Raw genomic sequence first — 25,710 nt, 5'->3', positions numbered from 1 at the left:
TATTATCAATGCAAAATAAAGAACCTTGAGGCAAGGTCAAAGAGCAACAAAATCGGCATCTTGGGCATCCCGGAGTCTGCCAACATTGGCAGACATGAGAACTATGTGAAAGGTTTGCTGCTGGCCATGTTTGGATCAAAGGCCGTCTTGTGCCTTTTGGTAGTAGAGAGGGCCATTGGTCACTCCTCTCAAGATCTTCACCTAGCGCTACTGCCCATCCACTCATTGCAAAGCCTCTTAACGTCTGAGACATGGGGACCCTGCTCTAATTCTGGCCTGCGAAAAGGATACCCTAACTTTCGATGACTACTCATTCTCCCTGCTGACAGATTTCATCATAGCAATGCAGGAGATGAGAAGAAAATGTTTTCCGATCAAGATGCAGCTTCTGAAGGAAGGTATTCTGAAGGCCATGCTGTAACCAGCTTGGCTGAAGATCACCCAGCTCTAGTGTAGCTAATTCTCTCTGAAGTTTAATGTTTGGCAAGTTTGAGGACCGGGGTAAAGCTGTGGAGTGCTGGAGCATACGTCCTGGTGGTATTGAGATGTCAGAGTGTGTGGAATGTGGAAAGGAGGGAGTTGGGTCTTACTTTCTTATTCTTTGTACACCCAATATGAAAACTTTTTGCTATTTGGAGTGGACTGGCCAGCAGGATATTGGAGCTGTTGGATGAGACTCATTCTGTAGAGCATATTGTTTTATATGGAATGGAAAGGACTGGCACATCGCTGTTTAACTGGCATGAAACGTCAGAGAGCTAAACAACATTTATCAAATGTGCAAGGAGCTGGCATATTTCGATACATTTCAAATTATTATTGCTCTAGTACAAGTGAAGAACCTCACACAAAAAAAACTATTTTGCAAGAAGATGGGTTGCCCACTGCATTGCCTGGCCATACTCCTCCTATGCTTGGGTTGTTGTTCCTCAATAAAATAGGAGTACAATTTAAGCTACTTGGTACTTAAATTGATGACCATGGTAGATATGTGTTCTAGACAAACAACTCAACAGATCCTCCAATTCGACTACGGTCAGACTAGCAAATGGAAAGGTCTTGAGGGTATTTTTGTCCGAACACAAACTGGTGGACATATGGAGTCATGAACACCTGCCATCCTAAGAGGGTCCTTTCATCTCTGCATCTATTAACATGTGGTCGAGGCTGGATTTCTGGCTGGTTACTTACAGAGTCTGTTCTTGGGTCAAGGAGGTGAAACAGACATGGAGGTGAAAAACCTAGCACAGACACTCTTGGACCACTCCCTGGTGCTACTTAAATCGATTGGGCAGTGGTGGTTGGGGTCAGAGGCTCTGATAAGCAGGCTGTTCTATGACAAGCTGAAAGGCGATAGATTATTTCCAGCTTCACTTTCGGTCAGTAAACTGTATGGGCACAGTGTCTGGGAGGCATTGAAGGAGGTGATCAGTGGCAAATGTGTGGCCAAGCAGAATGGGTATTAAAGTTGCTGAGAGTGCACCTGCCATGCCTGAAAAGTTACATCAGGAATTTGGAGCTAATGCTCACAATTGGCAAAAACACCTCTACCTTAGGTCAGATAAGAGATAAGCCATCTGAATATTTAGATGTTGCAGAGGCAAAAGGCGGCAAAAGTGCAAGGGCCTGCACACATGGGGAGGCAGGGCACCCTGGTGGATCACTGGAAGATATGGTGAGATGCCCGTGAACAGCTAATTAAAAACATCACAGTAATTGATGACCCATCAGATACTCCCCACTATGAGACATCTCAGATTATAGCCATATTCTCAAAATTATTTTGCTGACCTATATTCTCCTGTAGGATTGTGCTCCTTTGCTCGGATTTCTGATTATTTGGAAAACACAGCATTAGCCTAGTTGAGCGATGCACACATGCAATTTCTCAATCAGCCGGTCACACTTGACAAAATAAAAGATGTCACAGGTCAGCTTCAGTAAGGCAAGGCTCCTGGTTCAGATGGGCTTCCTGACAAATTCTAAAACAGATTTCTCACACCTCACTTATGGGCCTTATTGAAGAAGCCAGAACACATGTCCTCCCTCCAATACTTTGTGTGGCTCTCATGACTGCCTCAGTAAAGCAAGGGAAGCCCACTAACAAATGTGAATCCCATAGACCACCATAAGTACTAAGCTGGGATGCCAAAAACACTACTTGCTAACTGCCAGTCTCTCCTCCGACCTGGGACTCCCTTACCAGACCAGATTTATCCCAGGTATATGAAATGCACACAATTTTCATACTCTCTTTTCTCTTCTACAAGGTCTGCAGCAGGATTTGGATGTTGTGGTTGTCTTTCTGGGTGCCTTAAATGTGTTGATTCCCTAGAATAAAATTTTCTATTTATCATTTTAAATAGACTTGATATGCCCTATAACTCCATAGAACAAATCATATTGATATAACCATCTCATAACCCAAGTGCAGATTAAAAATCTCAACTTGTAACCAATCCCATTTCCAAAGGGACCCGACAAAGATGCCCCTTAATTGTCAATCTTTTTTGCGATGACCCAGTAGCAGCTTGCAGCGAAGCTCCAACAATGTTATTCGAGCCCCGTCCGATATACCAGTCACATCTTGATCTTCCTTTATACTGATGAGATGACCCTATATCTGAAAAACCGAGGTGAGTGCCATAACCCATTAATGTGGGAATTCATATAACTTGGGACGTTTTCCGGTGTTATTTTTAATGGGACTAAATCATAGATTTTACCCTTTACAAAGAACACAGCTAAATTCATGCCAGACTTTCCATTCGTATGGTGTGAGGGATCAACTATATATCTAGGGGTATGATTTAACCAGATCTAAATCAGAAAGAATATGGTATTACCACGGATAAACTGAGAGAACAGATCATCCACTGGTTGGCACTTCCGCTGTCACTGATTGGGTTGAAGCTCTTTTGAAGACTATTATCTTCCTGAAATGGCTTAATCTCTTTGAGAATATTCCCTTCCCTCTCAATAGACCATTTTTTCAGATGTTTAGAACTCAACTGATTAGACTGGCATGCACAGGAAAACAACCCAGGATCAGGTGAGAGACGCTGATACTACTTTTTCACCATAGTGGTTTTGAGGCAGGCAAGTTCGAGTTACACTACCTATGCGTACAAGCAAACTTTGACCACTACTGTTTCCACTTCTTCAGCCTACCTGCCCCAAATCGCTTCTGAACTAGATAGTGTGACCCCCCCCAAGCCACTACAATCATTATAAAATACACAACCGCCTTGAAGAGTCACATATTTAAACACTGCTGCATTGTATAGTCAGAACCTGGGGTAGGTATAATTCCCAATGCTCCCTCTGACTCACCACCCAAGATCGCATGTGACACGTGAAAAAAGGGTGATCGCCCAGCTGTACTCCCTTGTCCTTCTTAGATGGGGACATTTATTTTTAAAAAACTACATCTTTAGAATGCTTGCAGACATTAGAGGGGCTTGTCGTGTATCCCTTTAGATTTGTTTCTATACTATTGTCTCTGAGTAGCATGTGGGAATGTGTTCCCAACTTTTCATCAGTGCCTGACACTTTCATCATAGGTTATGCTTTTTTCCGCCATCTCTACAAAACATCTTCTATCTGCTCTGTACTGTTTTGTTAACTTGAAATTATGGCAGCATTGTGGCCCTTGAAACATGAAAGCCTATACGTTACTGGTGAATGATAAAGCTAAGTCAACGTTAGACACACCTATACAAGCATATGATCTGCTACAGTACCTACCTAGGTTTCCAGGATAGAATGGACAACCTCCAATTTATCATCATGACAATTCAAGCTTATAAATATGTAGCCAAAAATACAATAAACTGCTACTCTAATGTAACCATGTCTTTAGAAAAGTCCCTTTCAAGGCATTGGAGAAACTCAAAACTGTTTAAATGAAGAAAATTAACATAAAATTACCAACATGTTAACAGTAAAATACCAATGTGTAAGTTAAAGGCTTTATCGCAAACCATTTTCACCAGCTAATACCTTACCTTATTATCCTCCCAGTACAGTGCTAAACATTCATCTCCTGGCCGCCAGTTGATCCCAGACTCCATGGGGTAAGCAGTTTCTATTATTCGATCCGGCTTTATAGGCCCTGATCTCCGCTTGGGGCCACTATTATAGGAAAACATCTTGTATCCATCATCAAGAGGTGCAGCTGTTTCAGGGCCCAGTGGTTTTATCGGCCCCATCTTTCGTCCTTGGTGTTCAATTTCTCCATTTAGTAGATCGCACCCACCTGTCCTTGACTGATTCTGGTAGTCATGGTTTATGCTAAACTGCTTCTCAGTTTTTGAACCACCAAAATGTTCGCTGTTCATTGTTCGTGTTTTCCTGTCATAAAAATTGTCAGGATTATTGCTTTGGTTTTCTCTGCGACCTCGTCTTTCGTTCACTGGATCTGCTGTATCCGGCAAACTAGTGTTCACTTTAACTTCCATAAACGCGGGTCCCTTCCCTGCCCTACCATGCATAGTGATCTCCCGTTTCTTAAATGGACCGTCGCTCTGCTGGCTGAGGTTGGAGTACGTGCTTTCCTTGGGTTTCTCATTTCTTGGAAAGGGCTTGTCGCTCATGTGTCTGTCTTGAGTCCACTGTTCTGACTCTGAGGAGTGCACCCGTTCTCGGCCTCGATTTCTGGCAGGCCCGTTGCCTTCAAGCATCTGCCTAGGGGTCTGACTGTCCCTCTGGAACCGAGGGGGCTTCTCATTTCTGGGTTGCCGAGTGTCATTTCGGGGAAGATTTCTCTGATAGCTTTGATCTCTCAAGCCATTTTGCTCCATATTCAGGGGCCTGTGTGGCTGCCCATATTGATGAGCCTGAGCTTGAGATTTTTGTTCTGCAATAACATAAAAAAACGAATTATACATATATCAAATATATGAAGTTTCCACATCCTGCTCCCACAAGGAAGACTATTAAACTAAAGTAATCGCAATAAATCAGTCATTCAAGCAAAAGTGATTTCTAATACAATGCCATCAGTGGTAATATGCTGCAGTATTTCTCTAAAAACCCACTCATCTCAGTCTCAGTCCATACTGACTGAGGCGATCCCGCCTCTGGCGAAGTTCAACCACGCCCCTGGACCGAAGGTCCATTGAAACATTTTTGTTCTATAAATACTCCTTCTATTAATACCTTCCCCCACCACTTCCTATATTTTTTTCCTGTCCTTTGATGGATGAAGCAGGTCATGTCATTTATTTATATGGTAAATTGCTGGTTTTTAGGTCTCGGCCTGATCCAGCGCATGCACTGGTCTCGGCCGAGACATCTTGGGGCTCTAAGAAATGCTACTTTGCCGGCGATCAGCTTGCTAGAGGGCGCATAGCAAGCTGATCGCCGGCAATTTAGCACTTGTGGTGACGCGCGTGCACACCGCGCGCGTCACCACTCGCGTTTTTTTTTTATTTAATTTCGTGGCCGCCAATGCTTGTTTTTTACGGTAGGTCTGTAGTTATTTGCAGTGCGCACACAATGAACTGAACCGCCCCGTGGACGGCGGGACTCGCAGTGTCACCTGACGTAGTTTTGCAGCGACAGAGACACGTTGGTTTTAGCATGGTGTCTAAAATGTATCAGTCACGCATTATATCGTCCAATGTCTACCCCACAAGGCATGCTTAACTGGATATGCATTAAGTCAGCTAGTGTGCTGTCCGTGATTGCGCTGAGCTGTCTCTCAAATACAAGTGTGTCCTCTTTTATTTTTAACCTGCTCTTCGACAACGCTGTAGCTTTAAGGAGCCGTGCACCAGGTGGTCTATCACAGCCGTAAACAATTAGAACCAATGTTCTCGACAGGCTCTCACCTTGATCCCAGGGGTGGCACCTTGACTGCTGTAACCCCTGCCAACTGTACAAGCAGTGAGTCTGATTGGCTCTGAAGCGGCGGATGGCAGCTTTGGTTTTTTGTTGCGGTGACAGCCACGACCGTCAATACTACACACCGAGGTTCATGAATCTGACAAGAAAGAGGATCTGAGCCTGCCTGCCAGTGTGACGTCAATGCCAGCGCGTAAGTATTGAAACAAATATTTTAATAAAGCACTTCTAGAGACCTCTGCACCCGACCTGCAGCATTTCCCAGTTGGTAAGTGAGGATGTGGCTATCGGCCAGAGCTACCGACTAATAAATAATAAGTACTAAAGCAATGCAATAACGTGCAATACAAAGTCATGGTATTACAATTGCAGTACACACCAAGCCTCTGCATGGTGTTTAGACATTAACATCCATACCTACACGTTGACTTGTAAGCTGCATGCCGCCTGCCAGCATTCTAGACGTTCCTACTGCTATCGAGGTTTTAAGTGATTGTGCAAACAGGCGTAATATTACGCGTTCTTTCAGGAGCTTGAAACACATTGACTCCGGTGGCATGTTCTGTTGCTTATTAATCAAACTATTGATGGTTGATGAAAAAGGAGTAGTCGTCGGGGAAACCAATCTAGACTACTCACCTGCTTGGCAACAGCCCAGCAGCTTGTGACTGGCTCTTGAGTAAATGCCTTATTGTTAGTTTGTTACAGTCGTAATTTCCCATAGAGTAAGGTTTGATGTATAATTGGCTGTCTACAGAGGTGATCATGTCGATATATACTGAATATTATAGATGTGACTGGTGTATGAAAAGAGTCATTCATCTTATATCGCTTGTCCACAGTGCTCACAGATGTATTTTGTTAACAGACCGTGATTCCTTGGGAAGATACATTAACTGGCCAAGTCAGTGGGTGGTGCAAACTGCACAAGCTGCTTGCAAAATACTTTGGGCCGTGGGACTTTTTTTTTATTTTAACAAATTGAGCACTGTGTGTGGTGTGAGCTGTTCGGGGCAACGGGAATATCCAAGAATGTTAACACAGCTTATTTCTGTTCAGTACCACTAGCCATTCTCCAGCCTCCTTGGTTACTTTCTCGTCTTGGGCTACCACCTGGTATACTATCAACGATAACCTCATGATCACATTAGTGGACAACTTTTCTACATGTTCTATGTAAGTAGTGCACTACTAAAGCCATAAAATTGAGATGTAACCCAGTTCGAGTATTGGTTTGACAAAGTTTGACGAGCTTAATAGTAGAGAATAGGTATTCTGCCATTTAGGAGTAAATGGGCGAGGTCAGCGCGAGGGAGATTCAGAGGTCTTATGACTAAGTGCTGGCTAGAGTTTATGATGACATTGCTTCCTAGAAGAGGAGGGACATGTGTAGCATATGCAGATACAGCATAAGGCATCCATGACATGCTATGGGAATATCCACTATAGTTTGGTGTACGAGAGGTGGATAGCTTGGGCCCTGTGTTTTGTTTTGTTAGTGAGTGAAAGGAAAAGGACAGCGAGTTGCTGTTAGTGAAGGCACCCAGGAGTTTCTGCTTTAGAAGCCCTGAATGCTGGTCCGCAGGTAGCTGCCTTATAGCACCACTGTATATGGTCACTTGAGGGGACTAAATTGTAACAAATGGCATAAAAGGAATCTTGTTAGGTGAAAGGTGCGAGGAGTTCCCAGACAAGCCAGCTTAGTGAAACAAGCATTGGCATAGCCAACAGGTCTCGCCTTTGGGACCATAGAAGTGTTTAGCCATGCAACAGTTGATGTTGTTGCACGAAGGATATTGTGCTGCATAACTAAATACTTATAAGGCCCCAAAGGCGAGACCTATTGGCTATGCCAATGCTTGTTACCTTTAAGGACAGACCGATGACGCTGGGCAAAGAGATTTATCATGTGCACCAGTATTTGGCAATCTCCCCGTCCAGAGGTGGGAAGCAATTTGGTGTCGGGATTGGGCCGTTCAGAAGACGTGCAGTAGTGATCTGACACAATACTATTGCACAATATTGTGTGTGTGTTCGGCTTTGGAAGGCAGCACTAATTTCCTAGAAGTGAGGTCTAGCCAGAGGCGAAATATCGTTACTAGGCAACTATAAAAGGGCAAAGGATGCAGCTCCTAGCACATCTCTTTCCTGTTTTACTATTATAGAAGGGACAGTTGAATCAGCATCATGTGGAGCTGCAACAGTGTGAAGAGAAGGAGGTGCTTCATAAAACTGAAAAGATCTTCAGTACATGTTTAAGAAGGCGTAGATTCTGCAGTGGCAGAACCCGGAGCAAAGAGCTCTAAAGATAAAGATGATGATTTTGAAAAGGATCAAAAGGGAAAATATATATAAGGCTCTCAACTGTGAGATCTATTGTTTCACATCAGAGAAACCCTCGGTTTTAAAGGCAAAAACCAACAGGAAGAGGGGTTTTATTCACAATGCAGGAGTCATGCTGCAGGTGACCTGCTTCTCCATGATGTTATTGTTATGTAAAATGTATTTAAACAGTGGAAATATCCAGATCAATCTGCCATTTTGAGATTCTTAAACAAGAGATATTAGGTCAGAGAGTTTGGAAACGATTTTCCTCAAACTCCAAAGGTTAACCCTATTTTGGATTCAATGGCATCAACATCTAAGCTTTTATCAGAGGATTCCACCCTGCCCGATGTTGTGGAGTCTTCGCTTAATAGGTTTGATGTCGCTTCTAATTTTTCAGTGAGAGCAAATACATATGCAGCCTATATAAAACTTTATAAATAAATAAATATGCCACACCTAAGTGTTACTTAAACACTTTTAATCCCTATATGACTGCATACAGGAAAATGAAGACCCCCCACTAATATAACAGCAAACATGGAACCACTATTCAAATTATTCTCTGATGTAACGTTTGGTAACATGTGGGCAGCCGCAGCATCAGTTGGGGCTTAAATAGATGTCCATAGACTGATTTGGATGAAGTCATACAAACTAGACTCTCAGAGAGGTCTGCTTACAAAATTACAGTTTAGAGTATCGAAACTGTTTGGTAATGAACTTGATGGCATGGTGTATAAAGCAGTGGAAGAGTAAAAAAACATCTCAAACCTTTTAAGCTGGGGTCTAGAAAGTAATTCTTTATGTTCAAGCGTCCTCCTCAAAAACTTCAAGGTCAAGTGTCCTTTTCGAGGCCCAGCTGTGTTTGAAAACAAAACTCAACCTGTCACTAACAGTCCCAAAAATTACTATTTCGAAGTTGGGGCAAAGTTAAGGCTTGTCTATCATGATTGGAAGAACTGTAACATGGACCATTGGGTGCTCCAGATAATAAAGACCTGTTATTGAATTCTATAAGCCCAAAATCCTCCGCAACTTATTAGACATATACCGTGGCTAAAGGAAGAGTTGAGAATTCAGGTAAAGATGCTAGCGGTTCAAGCTCTTTTAGAGAAGAAGGCACTCATACTTGTGCCTTTGCTTCAGAGAGGAAAAGGGTTCTATTCTGTCCTGTTTTTGGTTGCCAAATCCAACAGGGAATAAAGCCTGTTTTGAACCCGAGGATCATGAACAATTACGTCTCAGTGGACATATTGGAGATGATTTTTCTCCAGGAAATCACCCCCTTACTGGTGAGAAGAATGATTTCCTGGTGACGTTTGAGCTTCAAGATGCGTACTGTTGCATCTGTATTCATCCCACCAGTCCACAGTTTCTGTGGTTTGCTGTAATGAACCAACATTTCCAATTTCAAGTTCTGCCTTTGGTCTGGCAATATCTCCCAGGATCTTCAGCAAGGGACTAGCTCCTGTTGTTTCTCATCTTCAATTGTATGGTGTCACAATATTCTCATATCTTGATGATTGGTTGATTTCTGCTCCATCTTTTTTGAAGCCTCAAGAAAATGGTGACTAGAGTTCTGCACCAACTGGGTTTCATTATCAACAACCAGAATTTTTGAGCCAAATCAAGAGAAATTATTTATTGGGCCCAAATCAACACTCTCCTGGGCATTGTCTTCCTGCCTTCCTGCACGTTATCATTTGAATTTTGTTGTAAACACATTCTAAGCTGGTGCTCCCTGGCCGTGCAGGATTACGAGGCCCTTATTCCTGTGACTCCTAACATATCTCAAAAGTTGGGTTGGTGCATGGTTGAGGGCAATTTTCCTTAAAGGGACCAACTACAATATCGTGCCCCTCTACAAGTAACAAATTACATTCTATGGGGTTGAGGAGCAACAGTTGGCAATATGGAGATGAAGGGTCCCTGGTTACAGAAGTAACGTCTCCATGCATCCAAATGAAGGGAGTTGTCGGCATTGTTGCTGGCATTGCAGGCCTTCTCTCCTCACTTGAAGGGCAGGAATGTCTTCGAGATCAGACAACCAGGTCACAAAGTGCTACCTCAATTGCCAGGGCAGCACAAATAGCAGAGTTGATTCCGGTAGCAGATCAGATTTTTGCCTGGGCGGAAATCCACCTTCTGGCATTGGGAGCATTTTACATGCAGGGGCGGACTGAACTTTTGATTAAACAGCCTGAGCTGTAATCTTCTACCCTCAGTGTTCTACAGTTTGTTAGCTCAGGACTTCAATCGAACATGTACCCACTACGGAACACCCTTGATGGATCTGTGTGCGTCACACTACAACACAATGCTTCCAATCTTCTGCTCAAAGGACTGGTGCCCTCAAAAGTGGGCAGTAGATGCCCTTTGATTCCCTGGCCTCCAGGCATTCTATATGCTTCCCACAGATTCTCCTCCCCCAGAGGGTGCTTTGGAAGATTCGGGAGGAGAAGAATGTGGTAGTCCTTTCTGCCCATGAATCTGTGGTTTTCTCTTTTAATGAACATTTCCAGGGGGAACTCTCTGCATCTCTCAATGCACCTGTTTCCTCTTCAGTTTCCTATATGCAAACTCAAATGCCTCAGGCTGGCGGCCTGGCTCTTGAGGGAGTAGGCCTAGAGGAAATGGGCTGTTCAGAATTAATTGCCCTAGATATTCAGCCATCTAGGAAACCATCAACCGTGCACTCTTATTAAAAAAACACAGAATATGGGAATCATTTCATAGGTGGTGAGTTTCTCAAAATGTGGATAAATTAGCGGTGGATACACACAAGATTCTACAATTCCTAACGGAAGGTTTTGAAAAGAGTCCGTCCGCTCAGGGGGCGGCTATTAATCCTCCTAAATTAAAAGCTGATTGTTCAAAGATCTCGATTAGTGGTTAAGACTTTTGAAAACAATTTTGTTTGAAAAAGTAGCTGGTTCAAAACCGGTACCAATTTGGGATGACTGTTGTTCTAAGGAGTCTACAGGAACATCCTTTTGAGCCTTTAGAACAAGCAAAATGAGCATGGCTTTCTGCTAAAGAAGCTTTTGTTGGTGGCAATCACCTCAGCTAAAAATAAAAGGGAGTTAGGAGCCCTGGTAACTTCCTTTCCACATTGAAAATGTTGTTCAGATTGTGTCATCCTAAGAGTTAACTCCAAATTTGTCCTTAATGTACAATCTCTTTTTCATTTGGCACAAGAAATTGTTCTTCCTGTGTTTTCTAACTTCTCTACAGGTATTCCCTCTTCTCTAGATGTAAAGACGGCTCTGACCATTGATCCACCTCATACAAAGGAATTTAGGTGTTCTACCTCACTTTTATCTCCTAATGGGTCGGTCGGCAAGTGTAAAAAGGCAATATCACAAACCATAAGTAGGTGGGTCAGGCAGGCCATTTCTCAATCCGACAAATCAGTAGGCGAGGTTGTTCCTTCTCAAATTTAAGGCAATTAAACAAGAGCAGTGTAAGCATCCTGGGCAGAACAAGATGGGCCTATCTCAAGGAAATATGTTGAGCAGCAACTTGGACTTCACACCTCTTGTTAGTAAAGCATTATAGACTTGACTTGTCTGGTTTACTGGATGGTAATTTTGGCTTTTCTGTCTTGAATTCAGCAATGAAGCAATTGCTGATTTTTCACATTAAAATTAAGTATAGCAAAATATATTGTTGGTGCAATCTGTTATCTTGGTAAATCATCAACGAGTAAGGTCTAGGAGGACTACAAATCGGGGTACTAAAGATTACTGGTAAGTACATAAATTGTTCATTGATATAGTCATAATCACATCTCAGAAGGTTTATTATATAGAAAAACATTACAGTTGTCAGTATAATGAATAGAACAAAACCACATAAAACAAATTACTCCTTGTGAATAAGACAGTATTCTTTTCCTATGACAACGGGACACCAATATGCATGTTTACGGTCTTTGTGGGAAGAGAAAAGCCATTGTAGCCATACAGAAACTTAAAAAAAATTAGAGTCCTCATCTGGATACTACTGGTGCTCCTTATAGCCCTTCAAGAAAGAGATATTTATGTATTAGTGTTGTTTCCAAGAGCATGGCCATGTTGCCTTACAATTAATCAAACAATAAGTGTGCTAGTCATAGATGGTGAAAACCTCCACATAATGGAGTGGCAGTAAATTTTTATCAGGGTATGTATGGGTAGTATGTAAGAATACAGTATGCGGAAATTAATTCTTATTTACAGAAATGTTCAACCCATTGGGTGAAGACACTATTATTCACAGCAACTAGGTGGTATTTTTGTTAACAGTACTTAAGACAAAATATTTATTACAGACGTTAGTGTGAAGACACAATGGAGGAAGGGTGGGTGAAAGACCATTCGCAGCGGATGGGTAAGGTCAAATCTAAACTTCAAACCAGTTCAAGCCCAGTCAAATAACTGGCAGGACCGTAAATTAACCACCATTATTTGCTGTGGGCTGCATATAAAAATTTATTTCTGTATGAACACCAGTGAGAGAACAATGTTAGTCCTTGATCAACCTTTTCCTTCTTAAATATCGCAGATCTGTCAAGTGTCAATCAGTTGCAGGAGTGATGCAGGAGCAGTTTTATACCTTTTGCATGTATAAAGACTTCTATTCAAACTGAAACAGGTTGTCTTTTTCGGCCTAATCTGATGTTAATTGAAGGTATCACTGACTAATTATATTTTCAGCTTCTGTGTTGAAGGAACTTGATTCCATTTCCAATCAATGGATTCAGGACATTCAATATCCCGGGGCCTTGTAATTTAGGAGACCTTTTACAGTATTTCTGCTTCTTACATTTGGGAAGCAAGATCACAATGAAAAGACAACATCATGATTGGTATGTAGTGAAGTTCCAGACCCAGTCTGTTTGGGTGACAACTTCCAAAATGCTGTGTGTTTAATGCGTGTTTAATGCAGACCTCACTAAATTTATACCTGGGCAACAGCTTGAAGTCACTGAAGTGGTTTTAAGGAAGACGTAGTATTCGCAGTCTATAAAGTTTATACGTCAGTCTGGTTACCTGCATGTGTACCAGCTGAACTTAGTTTGTGGGCTTCTGAGGACATGGGAGTAAACTACGGTAATGTCATTCAACTGCACCATGGCTCTTCTTAGCTTTGCTTGAATGTTGGTTTAGATAAACAACAACATTTGATAGAACTTCATTTTCAGGCACCAACATGAGATATGTGTCAAACATTACAACTAAACATTTGACTTTTCATGTTGGGGTTGGAGATGGCCAAAACACTGAATTCAATTAAATTGGGGGAAAACTGCCATTTGAGTGATCCACAATCAAGATTTCTGTTTTGGCACCATTCAGTCAGATGTACACTTCCTTCACGCTAAAGTGGTGTGACAGATATGGTATAGACACTCATTGATAATCTCCTTGTTCTTTGACCCCATTTTCAGGTGGATATAAAGTCAAGAGTGTCCAGCATGAATTTTGAAACTGAAGGTTCCAACATGATTACCTGTGATCATGTGCACATATAGACACTGAAAAGAGGGTGTTAGATAGTGAAATTATGCAGTACTTTGCATTGGGATGTTTCTTCTTTTGCTCCTGATGAACCAAATGTAAAGTGCTTGCTGTGGTCATAAAGGTCCAATCCACTACAGGATGGTTCATATTGTTTCCCGCAACTCCTTTTGCCATTTCAATTTTGAGTTTGCCCATGTCCTACGCATTTGAGAGCTGTGCGCTTGTCTTCAGCAAGGGCAACAGAACAGTCTTTCCTTATACTGCGGTTAGAAGGCTCACCACAGATCTTATACATGATTGTGGCATTTAACAGACTTCTGGTCACTAAATTTACCGGTGTCTTGCTCAGGTATCGAAGATTCAATATTAACCTACAGTTGACCTTAAACTTTGGATCGCAAGGTGTTGTTTCAGCATGGGAGTGATATGAATGCTTTCTTGGTCATGGGTTTGTAACCCTAGTGATGGAAACATTTACTAGGTTTTTTATGTCAAGAGCCACATATGTTACTTGGTAACATTCCACCATAAGTCTGAATGCATTCATTTTGTGTGCTAATGTTAAATGCTCCACAGGTTTAAAGATGAGAGGACTGACAGATAGAGGCTAAGGGATTTGGTTGCTCTTTAGGGCTTCTCTTATGTGTCTGTCTCTTTGGACTTAATACATAAAAATCATCACAATGCTGCTGAGATGTGAATTTTTTAAGGTGTCTCTGCATTTGTCAGTCCACAAAAGATACTGAGGATTTCTATTGACTGGTTTGTGAGCTTGTTGATTTAGTTTGAATATCAACATCATTCTCCTAAATATGTGTCTATCCCTTTCAGTGTACTTTACTCTCAAACCACTCACTCTTAGGGTAAGATAGGTGCTATTATTGGTTTAACTTCCTGTCAAGTCTCGTTAGATTAATTAGTTCAACAGAGTATCATTTGCTGAATGTTTTTCCTCACAGATTTTGTCACAACCTTTTACAGGAACGCTAATGTGTCAAGCTGTGAGTGCCAGTCTATGAATAAGGATGACTTAGATTTTGCCAAGTGTCTTTTTCCATTGTGTAGTTTGGGAGTTCTAGGACTCGGTCTTAGACTATGTTTTCAATATTAAATCTGCCTAAACAAATGTAGGGTTTCCTTGCATATACCGCTCAGTGTACTTCATTTTGGAGAAAAAGGAACATCATGAGAAAATGGTCAACCTTAGGGGGGCAGTTATGCTGAATGATGCCACAATATATCTCAAAATCTAAGCTGAAGTCATCAATCAATGTGACATTTTAGAATGCCTATTGTTGGCTTCTAGAGGTGCAGGGTGGGTAAAGAACAGATTTTCCTCTTCAACTGGAAGTTGTACGATTAGGCTAACTATGTTAAAGATACATTAAACCACAGTACTGGTGTCTAGACAACCATGTCTGTAGGACTACAGACTGCAAGATTGAAAGACATTGAGTTTTCCACTACTTGAACCATATTTTCTCTGTTTTCCAGCCATTAAATGAAAATTATCAATTTCAATTATATCTATGTCATGGTTGACACATTTAGTCTTGAAAGGTGTCCTAGCCTATGGAGCGGTAGATCACTAATGCAACAAAGGAAGAATGGAACCCAATTATCCATCAGGCAAAAATGTAATCAAATGAAGGATATAATACACTCTATACTTCAGAGAATATGAGCTTTTTGGAAAGCATTTTACTATGCACCCTACAATCCACATTCAAAGCTCTTTTCTTGTCCATACTGCGGTGCCTCGCACATGTTAAAAGGTTCTGGTGGTCTACCTGATGGGTTCCAAACTAAGCCTCTCACCTCTGCGTCTCTGCTCTTCAGAAATTGCATAAACAGTGAAGCTGAGCACCAGAACTGCAATCAGGCTCTGGTAAGACATTTTTTCGGTTTCTCACAAGTCTGATCATTGTAAGAAAAATAACAACTCTATTTTGACATTCGGGACTCAAAGGACCTGAACCCTATCCTATTTTTTCTCACTGAGTAGCTTAAAAGAATTGCAGGTCATCAGACTGATGTATTCCAGGAGAGATGAGTTTCCCAGAAGGCAGAATATTCAGCAAAGTTTGCAGATTGTTACCACTGCTTTCGGTCTAACCACACCACAAAGCACAGGTAATTTAAGGATAGGTTCACTCTTCAAAAATGTCTGGGACTCCCACAGAAAGCTACACATTGTAACAGTACTTTATGATGTATTACAAAGAATAAGCACTGCATAACGAAATCGCTGGGCTTGTAAGAAACCCTAAGCTCCATGAATTCAAAAAATGTGGACTTTTATTATTACCTTATTATATTTAGCTGAAACGTTGGCCATCACTACTGTGAATATATTTCTGGTATTGGCTCTCCAACAGAGCACATCTCAGAATTTGTGAATGTATTTCTCAAGCTATATGTTACTAATTTGCCTTCATTTATACATGATACAACTTATATGTTGAGCAAGTTTGAAGATGTAGCATGGGATCCAGAAATAATGAGGTTTATTACTCTAGACGTAGAGGAATTAAACACCTGCATTAAGAAGGATTGCGATTTAAGAGCTTTAGAGTATTTTCTATCAACTAGGCATGCCAATTTATAGGAGCACTCACAGATGCTTTTGGAAATGGCAAACTTTATTTTGAGTAATAACTTCTTCCTATATGATGGACAGTGGTACCAACAGCTTCAGGGTACAGCCGTGGGGTCCAGGTTTGCACCTTCTTATGCCAACCTATTTATGGGTTGGTTTGAGAGGGTACATGCCTGGGCCTCAGGGGCATCTGAATGGACTGGACGTATCCAATTATGGGGGCGATATAGATGATGTTGTAGAGATATGGACCGGTTCAAAAGTGGAGTTGGACAACTATTTTTTATATCTGAAAAGTAACAACTCGAATGTCTCATTTACTATGGACCATCATAAATCCAGGATACATTTTCTTGATGTTAAATTCTACATTTCTAACAGCAAGATACAGACCAAGTTGTATCGTAAGCCTACTGCTTACAACAGTACACTGTTAGCAAGAATTTAAGAAGTTTTGTATAGCGCTAGCTCCACCCAGGGGTATCAGAGCGCTTTACATATGCATAATAATAATTAGGGAATACAGAACAGTTGATATAAATGAAGCATTCAAACATGGTGGGCTAAAGGAGTCAATTGAGTAATATAGACAGTAACAGTTTAAAAATACACAAGGGTAGTCTCAGTGGTCAGCATAACGTGGGAGGTGATTGAGTTTGAGAGAAAAGGTGGGAGGGGAAATGTTAGGATGGGAAAGGAAGGAAGCAGGGTGGAGAGGAGTCAGGAAGGGGGAGAGTAGGAGAGAGAGAGAGAGAGAGAGAGGGGGGGGGGAAATGGTGGTGCTTTGAGGAGGAGAGGGGTATAACAAGTACGGTAAAAGAGGGATTAAGTACCCCAATATTTGTTGAGCAGGTGTATTTTAAGGTCTTTTTTGAAGTTGACATAAAGGTTACATCGTAGATCTTTGGCGAGGGCATTCCAAATGCTGGGGGCTTTACCAGAGAAGGAGCGGGATTGAGAGGCTTTTTTTTTTAACAGTGGGGGGACGAGGAGAGGAGAGTTGATGCTTCTCAATGTCCGGGTGCAACCTGCTTTATTGAGTTTGTTGTAGAGGTAGAGTGGTTTCTTTTGGTAAAGGACTTTGTGCGTAATGCAGGCAATTTTATAGGAGGATCTGCCTTCGATGGGAAGCCTTTGAGGTACTTGAGGGCAGGTGAGATGTGGTCGAAACACTTACAGTAAGTTGTTAGCCTGGCCGCTAAGTGGAGGACAGATTTGAGGGCGGCAAGGTGAACTTTGGGTGTTCCGGAGAGTAAAGCGTTTCCGAGTAAATTTTCAAAAGGACTAGAGATTGGATAACTGCTTTGAAATCTTCCACTGGAATGAGAGGTTTGATTTTTGTTGAGATGCCGGAGTGTGAAGAGTGCGACTTTTGCCTAGTTTTTTTATAAAGGCATTGAGCGTTAGCTTCCTGTTGATGGTGATGCCAAGAGATTTAACTGATTCGGCGAGGGAGAGAGAACAGTTCAGGGCATTAAGGTCAGCGATCCATGATTGAATGGGGAGAGGGTTGTTTTTAGGAGAGAAGAGAATGATTTCAGTTTTGTCAGGATTGAGTTTGAGATGGTTGGTGTAGAACCAGGTTTGAATCATGGTAGGGCAGTGTTGAGGTGTAAGATATCGGAGTGGGAATTAATTTTATAGTACAGTTGGGTGCCATCAGCATAAAGGTGATAGTTAATTCCGGCTAGTTTAAGTATGAGGGTAAGGGGTTCCATAAAGAGATTGAAGAGAGCAGGAGAGAGAATAGATCCTTGGGGGACACCGAGGGAGACAGATGTGGGGCAAGAGAGGCAGTTTTGAATTTTGATTTGTTGGGTTCTATGTTGGAAGTAGGATGTGACCCAGTTTAGGACTTTGCCATCAAGGCCGAAGCGATCTTTGAGTGTATTGAGTAAAGTTGAATGGTTAACTGTGTCAAATGCGGCAGTGAGGCCGAGAAGAATGAATACGCAGGTCTCACCCATATCCAGGGCGAGGTGTATGTCATAGACTATGTTAAGCAGTGCAGTTTCAGTGCAGCAACCTTTGCGGAATATGGATTGGATTGGGGGTCGAGCAGCTTGTAAGTGTCAATGTATTTATGCAATTGAAGTAGGGTGCATTTTTCAAGGGCTTTGGAGAGTAGGGGGAGGTTAGAGATAGGGAAGAGGTTGTTAGGGTCATTAGGATCAGCCTTGGGGTTTTTAGGGATGGATGTGATTTGTCCGAGTTGGAGGGAGATAGGGACGCATCCTGTAGAAAGGGAGGTGTTAATGATATTGGTCCAATAAGGGACAATGATGTGCTTTAGATCTTGGACAAGGGCAGATGGGAGTGGGTCTTTTTTGTGAGGGGACGGTTTTAGTTTGGATAGGATGTTAAAGACTTCCAGTTCGGAAACGGGGTGAAAATTATGCCAGGAGGCATTATTTTTAAGCAGTGGGCTAGTGAAGTAGGGTTCAGGAGGGGTAGATGAAGGAATGTGTAGGGAAGAGGTAGGGGTGGAATCAGGGGGAAGGGTGGTATTGAGGTAGCATTCAGAGGACATTGAGGGGTGGGAGGGAGCTGGGTTACAAGGAAGGATTGATCATTTTTGCCAATTTTTTGGGAGAAAAAGTTAGCAATTTATTCACATTTGCTTGTGGAGGCCATCAGGTGGGGGGACAGGTGAGGTTTGGTTTTTCACAATGTTGAACAGTTCTCCAGGTCTGTTCTTGGCACAGGTGAGTTGCAAGCGAAAGAAAGATGCAGTTTCAGAGAATCTTTGTTTTTTGTAGGTAGATCTAGTGGTTTTAAGGAGGGCAAGATGGGAGGGGGAGGGGGTGTTGTCTCCATGTTCTTTCTGCAAGTCTAAGTGAGAGTCTTTCCTTGTTGAGGTCTGAGGTAAACCATGATTTGAAGGGGACTTATTTAGCGTTAAGTTTGGGCGGGGCAAGTTGATCAAAAACCTCAGAGACAGTTTTGTTAAAGTGCTCAGTAATCTCATTTGCATTGAGAGAGGGTGGGGTGAGACGAAGATGGGTTTGGACTCCAGTGTGCCAGGAGGGAATTGTTTAAGATTTCTGGTCACAATCGTGGCTTTATTGTTTTTAGCTGGGGCGGGCGGGGTTGGGGGGGAGATCGTGAACAATACGAGGTGGCTGTCGAGCCAGTCGATAGGGATGATTTTGGGTAGGGATGCCAAATCAGTGTTACAGATGATGGCCTCAAGAATAGCTCCTTTGGAATGGGTAGGGGAGTGGCAAAGTTGTTTGAGGTCGCTAATCTCAAGAAGATTAGTGAGAAGGCTGATTGTGGAGTCCTCGGGGTCATTCCAGTGAAGGTTAAGATCTCATAGGAAGAGATTTTTGGAGTTAGAAAGTAACGATTGCATGAGAAGGTCAGATAGTTCCTCTGTGAAGGGAAGAGGCTCACCCAGTGGGTGGTAGATAATTTGTAGTCGTATTGGGGGGAGCTTTTTATTTTAAGTTCGGCTCCAAGGTATTCAAAGGTTGTATAGTCTGTGTTCCTGACTAGGGAGAGTTGTAGTTGTTCGTTTTAAAAAATAATTGCTAGACCACCCCCTATTTTTTTTTAGATCTGTCTTTTCTGAGAATGGAGTAACCGGGGGGAGGGGGCATTCGGGGGGGAGAGAGTAGGTCGAGGATGGGTGTTGAGTGATCTTTGAGCTAGGTTTCCGTGAGGAAGGAGATGTCAATATCTTCGCTAAGGATGGTTACCGAAATTTCGATCGCATGTCGAACAGCCGAGTGGCAGTTCGCGAGCATGCAGGTCAGGTGTTTGGGGATGGTATTGGGGGAAGGGCATAAGTGAATGGCGGTAAGTAGAGGGGGAGTCTGGGAGAATAGTGGATTCTGCAAGTCCCCATGATAACAGGGATGTTGGAGTGAGGGAAGGAAGGATCCTTAAGTGGGGACTTGTTTAGGTAGGAGTTGCAGAGGTCAGAGAGGTCAGTAGGGGAGTAGTCACTCAAGGTGGGAAGAGGTCTGTGTGTACGGCTGTGTAGAGGCGTGGTTGACCAACGCTTAGAATAAGGGAGTATTAGGGGCCAGAGCATGGAGAGGAAGACCAAGAGGGGCAGGTTCTAGGGTTGAAGGATTTGAACTGATTGAAATCTGTTCTGAGTCGGGCAAGTTCTGTAACCAAGTTAGAGATATTGCAGTCAATGTCTGGGTTAAGAGAGTGAGGTGGGATGTGGTTGGGGGAGAAGTAGGGGAGGAGGTATGGTCTGTGTGGGCCGGGGGAGGAGATTTGTTCGGAGAGGAGGCGAGAGGAACGAGGGTAGTACTGGGCCTCTGTGAGTGGGGGAGGTATTGCACATCCTACTAATACTATTAAATCTATTCCTTTTGGAGAGATGTTGCCTATTTGAAGAAATTGGAGCGAAGATGAGGAATGTGAACGTAATCTTGATTTTATGTCAGATAGGTTGGTACAAAGAGGTTAGAGCAGCAGACATATGAAAGACACTAAAAAAAACAAGTTAATAGCCTCAAGAGAGTTACTCTCCTACGAAACTAACATAAAAAAGATAAATCACAGAAACAGATAACATTCACTACCACTTATATCTGTTCTAGCCATCAGATATGGCCTATCTTAAACTAGCACTGGGGCTTACTAGCTGGTGTGCCTGGTTTGCAACCTGTGCTACTGAGCAAACCAATGATTACTCATCGGAGAGGTCGTACTATCATAGACATTGTTAGTCTAAGCTACTCACCCTCGGTCACGAGAAGGGATGGGTTGAGTTGGCAACAAGAACAACCTAAGTTTTTTTTTTATCTGTACTACATGCATTCTGTGCCAATATAGCACCAACAAAGCCACAATGTTTAAATTCAATAACTCATGCAACTACAGGATCAACTCTTTCGTCAATTGTCAGACGATGTTTGTTGTGTATGCCATCATATGTACTTGTTAGAAAGTGTACATAGGCAGCATGATCAGAGAACTAAGATTCAGGATAAGCAAACATATCAGGGCCTGTTGAAGTAGAAACGAAGCCCATCCTTTGTCATGTCATGTGTGTGATAGACACATAAATCACCTTTTCAAATTTTATGGGATTGGGGAGGTAAAGTCAGATACTCGTGGTGGTGATAGAGAGCGTGAACGGAGGCAATATGAGGCAAAATGGATATCCCGCTTACAAACAGAGTTTGGTTTGAATAAAGAACACACATTTCATCATTTTCTTTGATGTTTGAAGAAATAATACACAGTTTCGGAAAATATCTGGGACGAGAGTTTGGACACTGGGATTAACATATAGCACTGAGATGGATTTTGGATGCTCTTGAGAATTTTCTTAAATGCACTGCTTGTGCAGAATGTATTTAACATGAGGCCATTGTGTAATGCTAGTACTTTTCTAGCTCTCGCTAAATGACCTCATGGGACTGTGTATTTATTGTTTTGTTTCAGTTTTTAAAGATGTTATGATTGCTAATAGACAGCCATCACTTTTTTTGTTGGTGTCCCATTTGTCAAGATGTGCATGTATTTTTAGGTCTCGCCTACGCAGTGCGCATGCACTGCATAGGAGACCTTTAGCCGTCCTACAGCTCTTTTTACATAGCACATACTCGTGCTTGTGGCAGCATATGCCTTGCGGGAGTGCACAGCGGCACGCCACGAGCACGAGTGGGTGCTTTGAAAAAGAGCAGACTGCTCTCTCCAGTGAATTGCCTCTATCTCCCGCTGCAGCGCGAGGCACACACGCGCTCGTCATTGCGTAGTAGCACTCCATACAGTGCTTGTGGTTTCAGTTCACTCACTCCGTCCTCCCTCTCTTCTTTTTTAATGCAGTTTTATATAGAGTGAACACTACCCCCAAAGTATTATTTAAGCACTTTATATGAGCGCCAGTTACTTTGCACAAGACCATGTTCTTTTTTGTAGGAGAAGGAAGATCAAGTAACTTGCTGAGTTGCCCAAGATCACAGGGTGTTGCTACAATGCCGAAATAATTCTTTACGTGAGTGCCAGTTACTTTATGCAAAGGAGAAACAGGAAGATTAAGTGATTTGCTCAAGATCACAGGATGTCATGCCGACGTCGAAAATTCAAATCGGTTTTCTAGCTCTGTAGTCCCAGATCTGCGCGTGCAAGCAACAGAGCATCCTCTGGTACCATCTGTTGTCTGTGGGATAAGGCTCCCAAGCCTGCAAATTAAAACTTGTCTGTCCCCCATTGCATCCTGACAACATAAGAGTCCTGGTTTTAAAGCTCCACCTCGTGTGTGACGACATCGTGCAGGCTGTGAGGCTGCCACACCTTGTGGCTTCTGTTCTGTCCTTCTGTCTGCCGAAAGGCTAGCCTTGTTCTAGAATTGCATCACTGGTAAGCTCACGGATTCGTGGTCCTTGCTTCTATATCCCAAGTGATGCGACCCTCTTTTACTCAGCATTATCGAATGCTTTTTAGAAATACTTATGCAGCTTTATAAAACACGGCTAATTATTGCACGTGGCTTTTTTTTTTATCACCACACTGTATTATAACGATATTGAAAAACCATACATAAAATGAAAACGTTCAACATTGCTTCCACCCTGTACAAATAATGTCTCAAGCCGTAGTCTGCATCCCATTTTAGCTTTTGCTGTATCTGTCCGTGGAGCATATTGTCTTGTAGATTTATATATCACCTACTTCCCATATTTAGCCGTTTAAGCACTTTGTGGATAAGTAGTCCTTTTGTGGAGTCAGCGCACCGATGGTGCATGAATCAGAATACGCGGAGCGAGATGCTAACAAACAACAAGCATTTGCAATGCAACAGGTCTCGCATTTACACAGGTTTGAGCTACTGGCATTGTAAATTACCATGCCTTTTATTTATGTTTGTGTTTTTGAAACATAAATAGAACGCATTGTCATTTACAATGCCAATATCTGAAACTCACGTAAATGCAAGACCTATTGCATTGCAAATGCTTGTTTGTTTTGTAATTAAGGGAAAATGTAACTGTAGTTTTTCGATTCTTGGTGTTAGGAATGAAAATGAATTTGATGGCCATAGTGGGTGGCATATGTCTAAGCCTACTGTGGACCTTTTTTATTCTATTTTTGTTTTAACCCCTTCCGTGCTAATGACAAAGCCAGCTCGTCATCAGCGTTACCTGCGCTGCGCGGATGACGAGCTGGCTTTGTCACGATCAAGCCATTTTTAAAATTTCAGCGCACGGCGGGAATTCGCGGTAGCGCGGAAGCGGTTAATGTTATGATCACTGCAAAATGGCCGACCCACTTCCTCGAGGGCCGGCGCCGTAATGGCTGCCCGAGCCCACAAGGAACAGATCTGGTTTGCGCTGGTCGGCGCCGCGCAGCGAAAAGCGCCCGAGGCCCTCTCCTCCCCTTCCCCAAGAACAAAGGGAAGAAGAAGAGGAGATATAAGGCAACGCTACATCAGGGAGTTGGGGGAGCGGCACCGACGATTTTGGAGTGCTGCTGAGGGGCGCCAAAAGAATTTCAGAACTTGCCAGGTGACATCAAGGCCATCAATCCCCAACAAGAGCAACCAACGGCGGCGCCGGGTCAGCGGAACTCCTGAACTTCGCCAGCTCCGTTTGTAGCGCAGAGAGGGAAGTGCTCTTAGTGCGTGACCCAGGAAGCAGATGACCGGGTCCCCAAAACACGGCACAAAGTACCTCACCTTAGGAGTGGAAGAAGAGAGGATGGTGATTCAGAGCCGGAGATCTCGACCGGGGAACTGAGGAACCGGGTTCTGGCCCCAGCAACAGCGCGATAGCCAGTGACAGTTTGAGGGTAAGGTTGACGCCTGAGTCGCAAAGATATGGAAGTGACAATCATCGTCGAGGTCCACGGCTTCGCAGCACTTAGAGGGCCTGAGGAAGTCACTGGGAAGCTTCGGCCTGTTAAGGTGAGCGTGGCCCGGAAGTATGAATAGGGCTCTTGTAAAATGAATCACTTAAAGGGGAGCATGTTAGTTAGAAGGTATTGCTGGTTAGCACTGAACGCATGTAACTGGGTTTGTGTTTTAAAAATTTGAGTGTTGCCCAATCGAATATTCCCAGCTAGTTAACACTGGTAAGGTGGTCGCGCAGCGCTGAGAGTGGAGCTCGTCTGTGGTGTTCGATAAAGCGGGCGCAGTGGAGGTGCGACCATCACGGGGCAGAAGTAACTGGTCACCTAAAAGCGTTTACGGTCATTGCGCCAATTTTCCAGCCCAGGCCCCTCCCTCCCCCGCACCCCAGTGGAGCCAATGGTAATTTGAAATGTACAGTACAGAGCACTGTGCTGCACGTGCATTGTACCCCGAATGTTTTTAAACGTGTGCAGGCCGGCCCATGGCTCGTGCTCCTGCATGGGGGAAGTGAAAACAGAGAAGCGTAAGGCTAGGGTTTCCGACTTTCTTCCTGAGAAGCAAGTTCGAGTTTGCCGTCCGCTCAACATCCTGTAATTTATGAGCACCAGTGTTTTCATGGTGCTCATGTTGGTGCTATGTAAAACTGAGTTTTTGAAATTAAATCTAAAGCAGGAGGGAAGGTGCTATCACAGAGTAAAGCTCTCCGAGACAGCGCAGTAGGGAGAGCGGTAAATAGATGAATCACACGTTCCGGCAAGGCGCTGAGGCCGGGCCAGAGTGGCTGGCTGATGAAAGCATCCTCCTGGCTCTGCTGAGCCCCCCGCGATTCGGAGATTCAAGCTGATTGTCCTGCACAAGCAGACTGGTGCACTTAGACCGGCACAAAAGCGGGAAGTGATCCGGTTTGTCACCATTGCCGTTCAGGTCACGACGCCCAGGCTCGCTGCTGGCACGGGTGCAACATGGCAGCTGAGAGCTGATGCCACTCTGGGGCGTCCATTGTTTTGGTGTGTGGGGAGAGACACTATTAGCGCAGCGTGATGGAATAGTGCAGTTAGACGTAGTCTGGTACCGAGGCTAGGAGAATCAGTAGGCGAGGTTGCAGAGTAAGGTTGGGCCCTGAGCTCTGCGATGATTTAGCCACGACAGGCGCTCTCAAGTTTTGGGACCAGGGGCTGTAGCTCAGTGGTAGAGCTCATGCTTTGCATGAAGGAGGTCCCGGGTTCAATACCCGGTATCTCCAGACTCAATATGCGAGCGTAGAAAAAAATAATAATAATAAATAAATAATAATAATAGTATCGTGAATCAGATCGCGCTCTGTTTAGCGGGTCTCGATGCGGGTTGCGAGGGTTCTAGAATTTGGAGCAGCCCATTATTTAACAAGGTTACAGCCCAGAATATTTGTGGAAAGAAAGCGCAGGAGGAGGAGAAACAGGATTCCCTGCTGACACGAAGCCATATGGCAATTCGTTATGTGCTGTTGGTAAAAGGCTTCCGTAATTATGTACAGAATCTTTGGTGCGTCCGAAGGTATCGACACACATGCACACCCAGGTATGGCCATACTTGCATGGCGCAAACTAATATCAAAGAAGGACCAAAGGGAGGGG

The 25,710-nt window shown here is 43.2% G+C and overlaps 1 protein-coding gene across 2 annotated transcripts in view; it reads right to left on the bottom strand.

Annotated features, from left to right (window-relative positions):
• Nucleotides 1-25,710, bottom strand: part of TDRD3 (tudor domain containing 3) — an 860,519-nt gene that overhangs the window by 165,805 nt on the left and 669,004 nt on the right. For both annotated transcript variants that reach the window (XM_078657412.1, XM_078657411.1), the window contains exon 11: nucleotides 4,008-4,858. In XM_078657412.1, the coding sequence (XP_078513538.1) occupies nucleotides 4,008-4,858 (851 nt within the window). The remainder of the gene's footprint in view (nucleotides 1-4,007; nucleotides 4,859-25,710) is intronic.

Source organism: Lissotriton helveticus, chromosome 8 (genome assembly GCF_964261635.1).
Source record: "Lissotriton helveticus chromosome 8, aLisHel1.1, whole genome shotgun sequence".
Taxonomy (NCBI): Eukaryota; Metazoa; Chordata; class Amphibia; order Caudata; family Salamandridae; genus Lissotriton; species Lissotriton helveticus.
The sequence above is the reverse complement of the archived record's forward strand: the minus strand, read 5'-3'. Positions and strand labels throughout refer to the sequence as shown.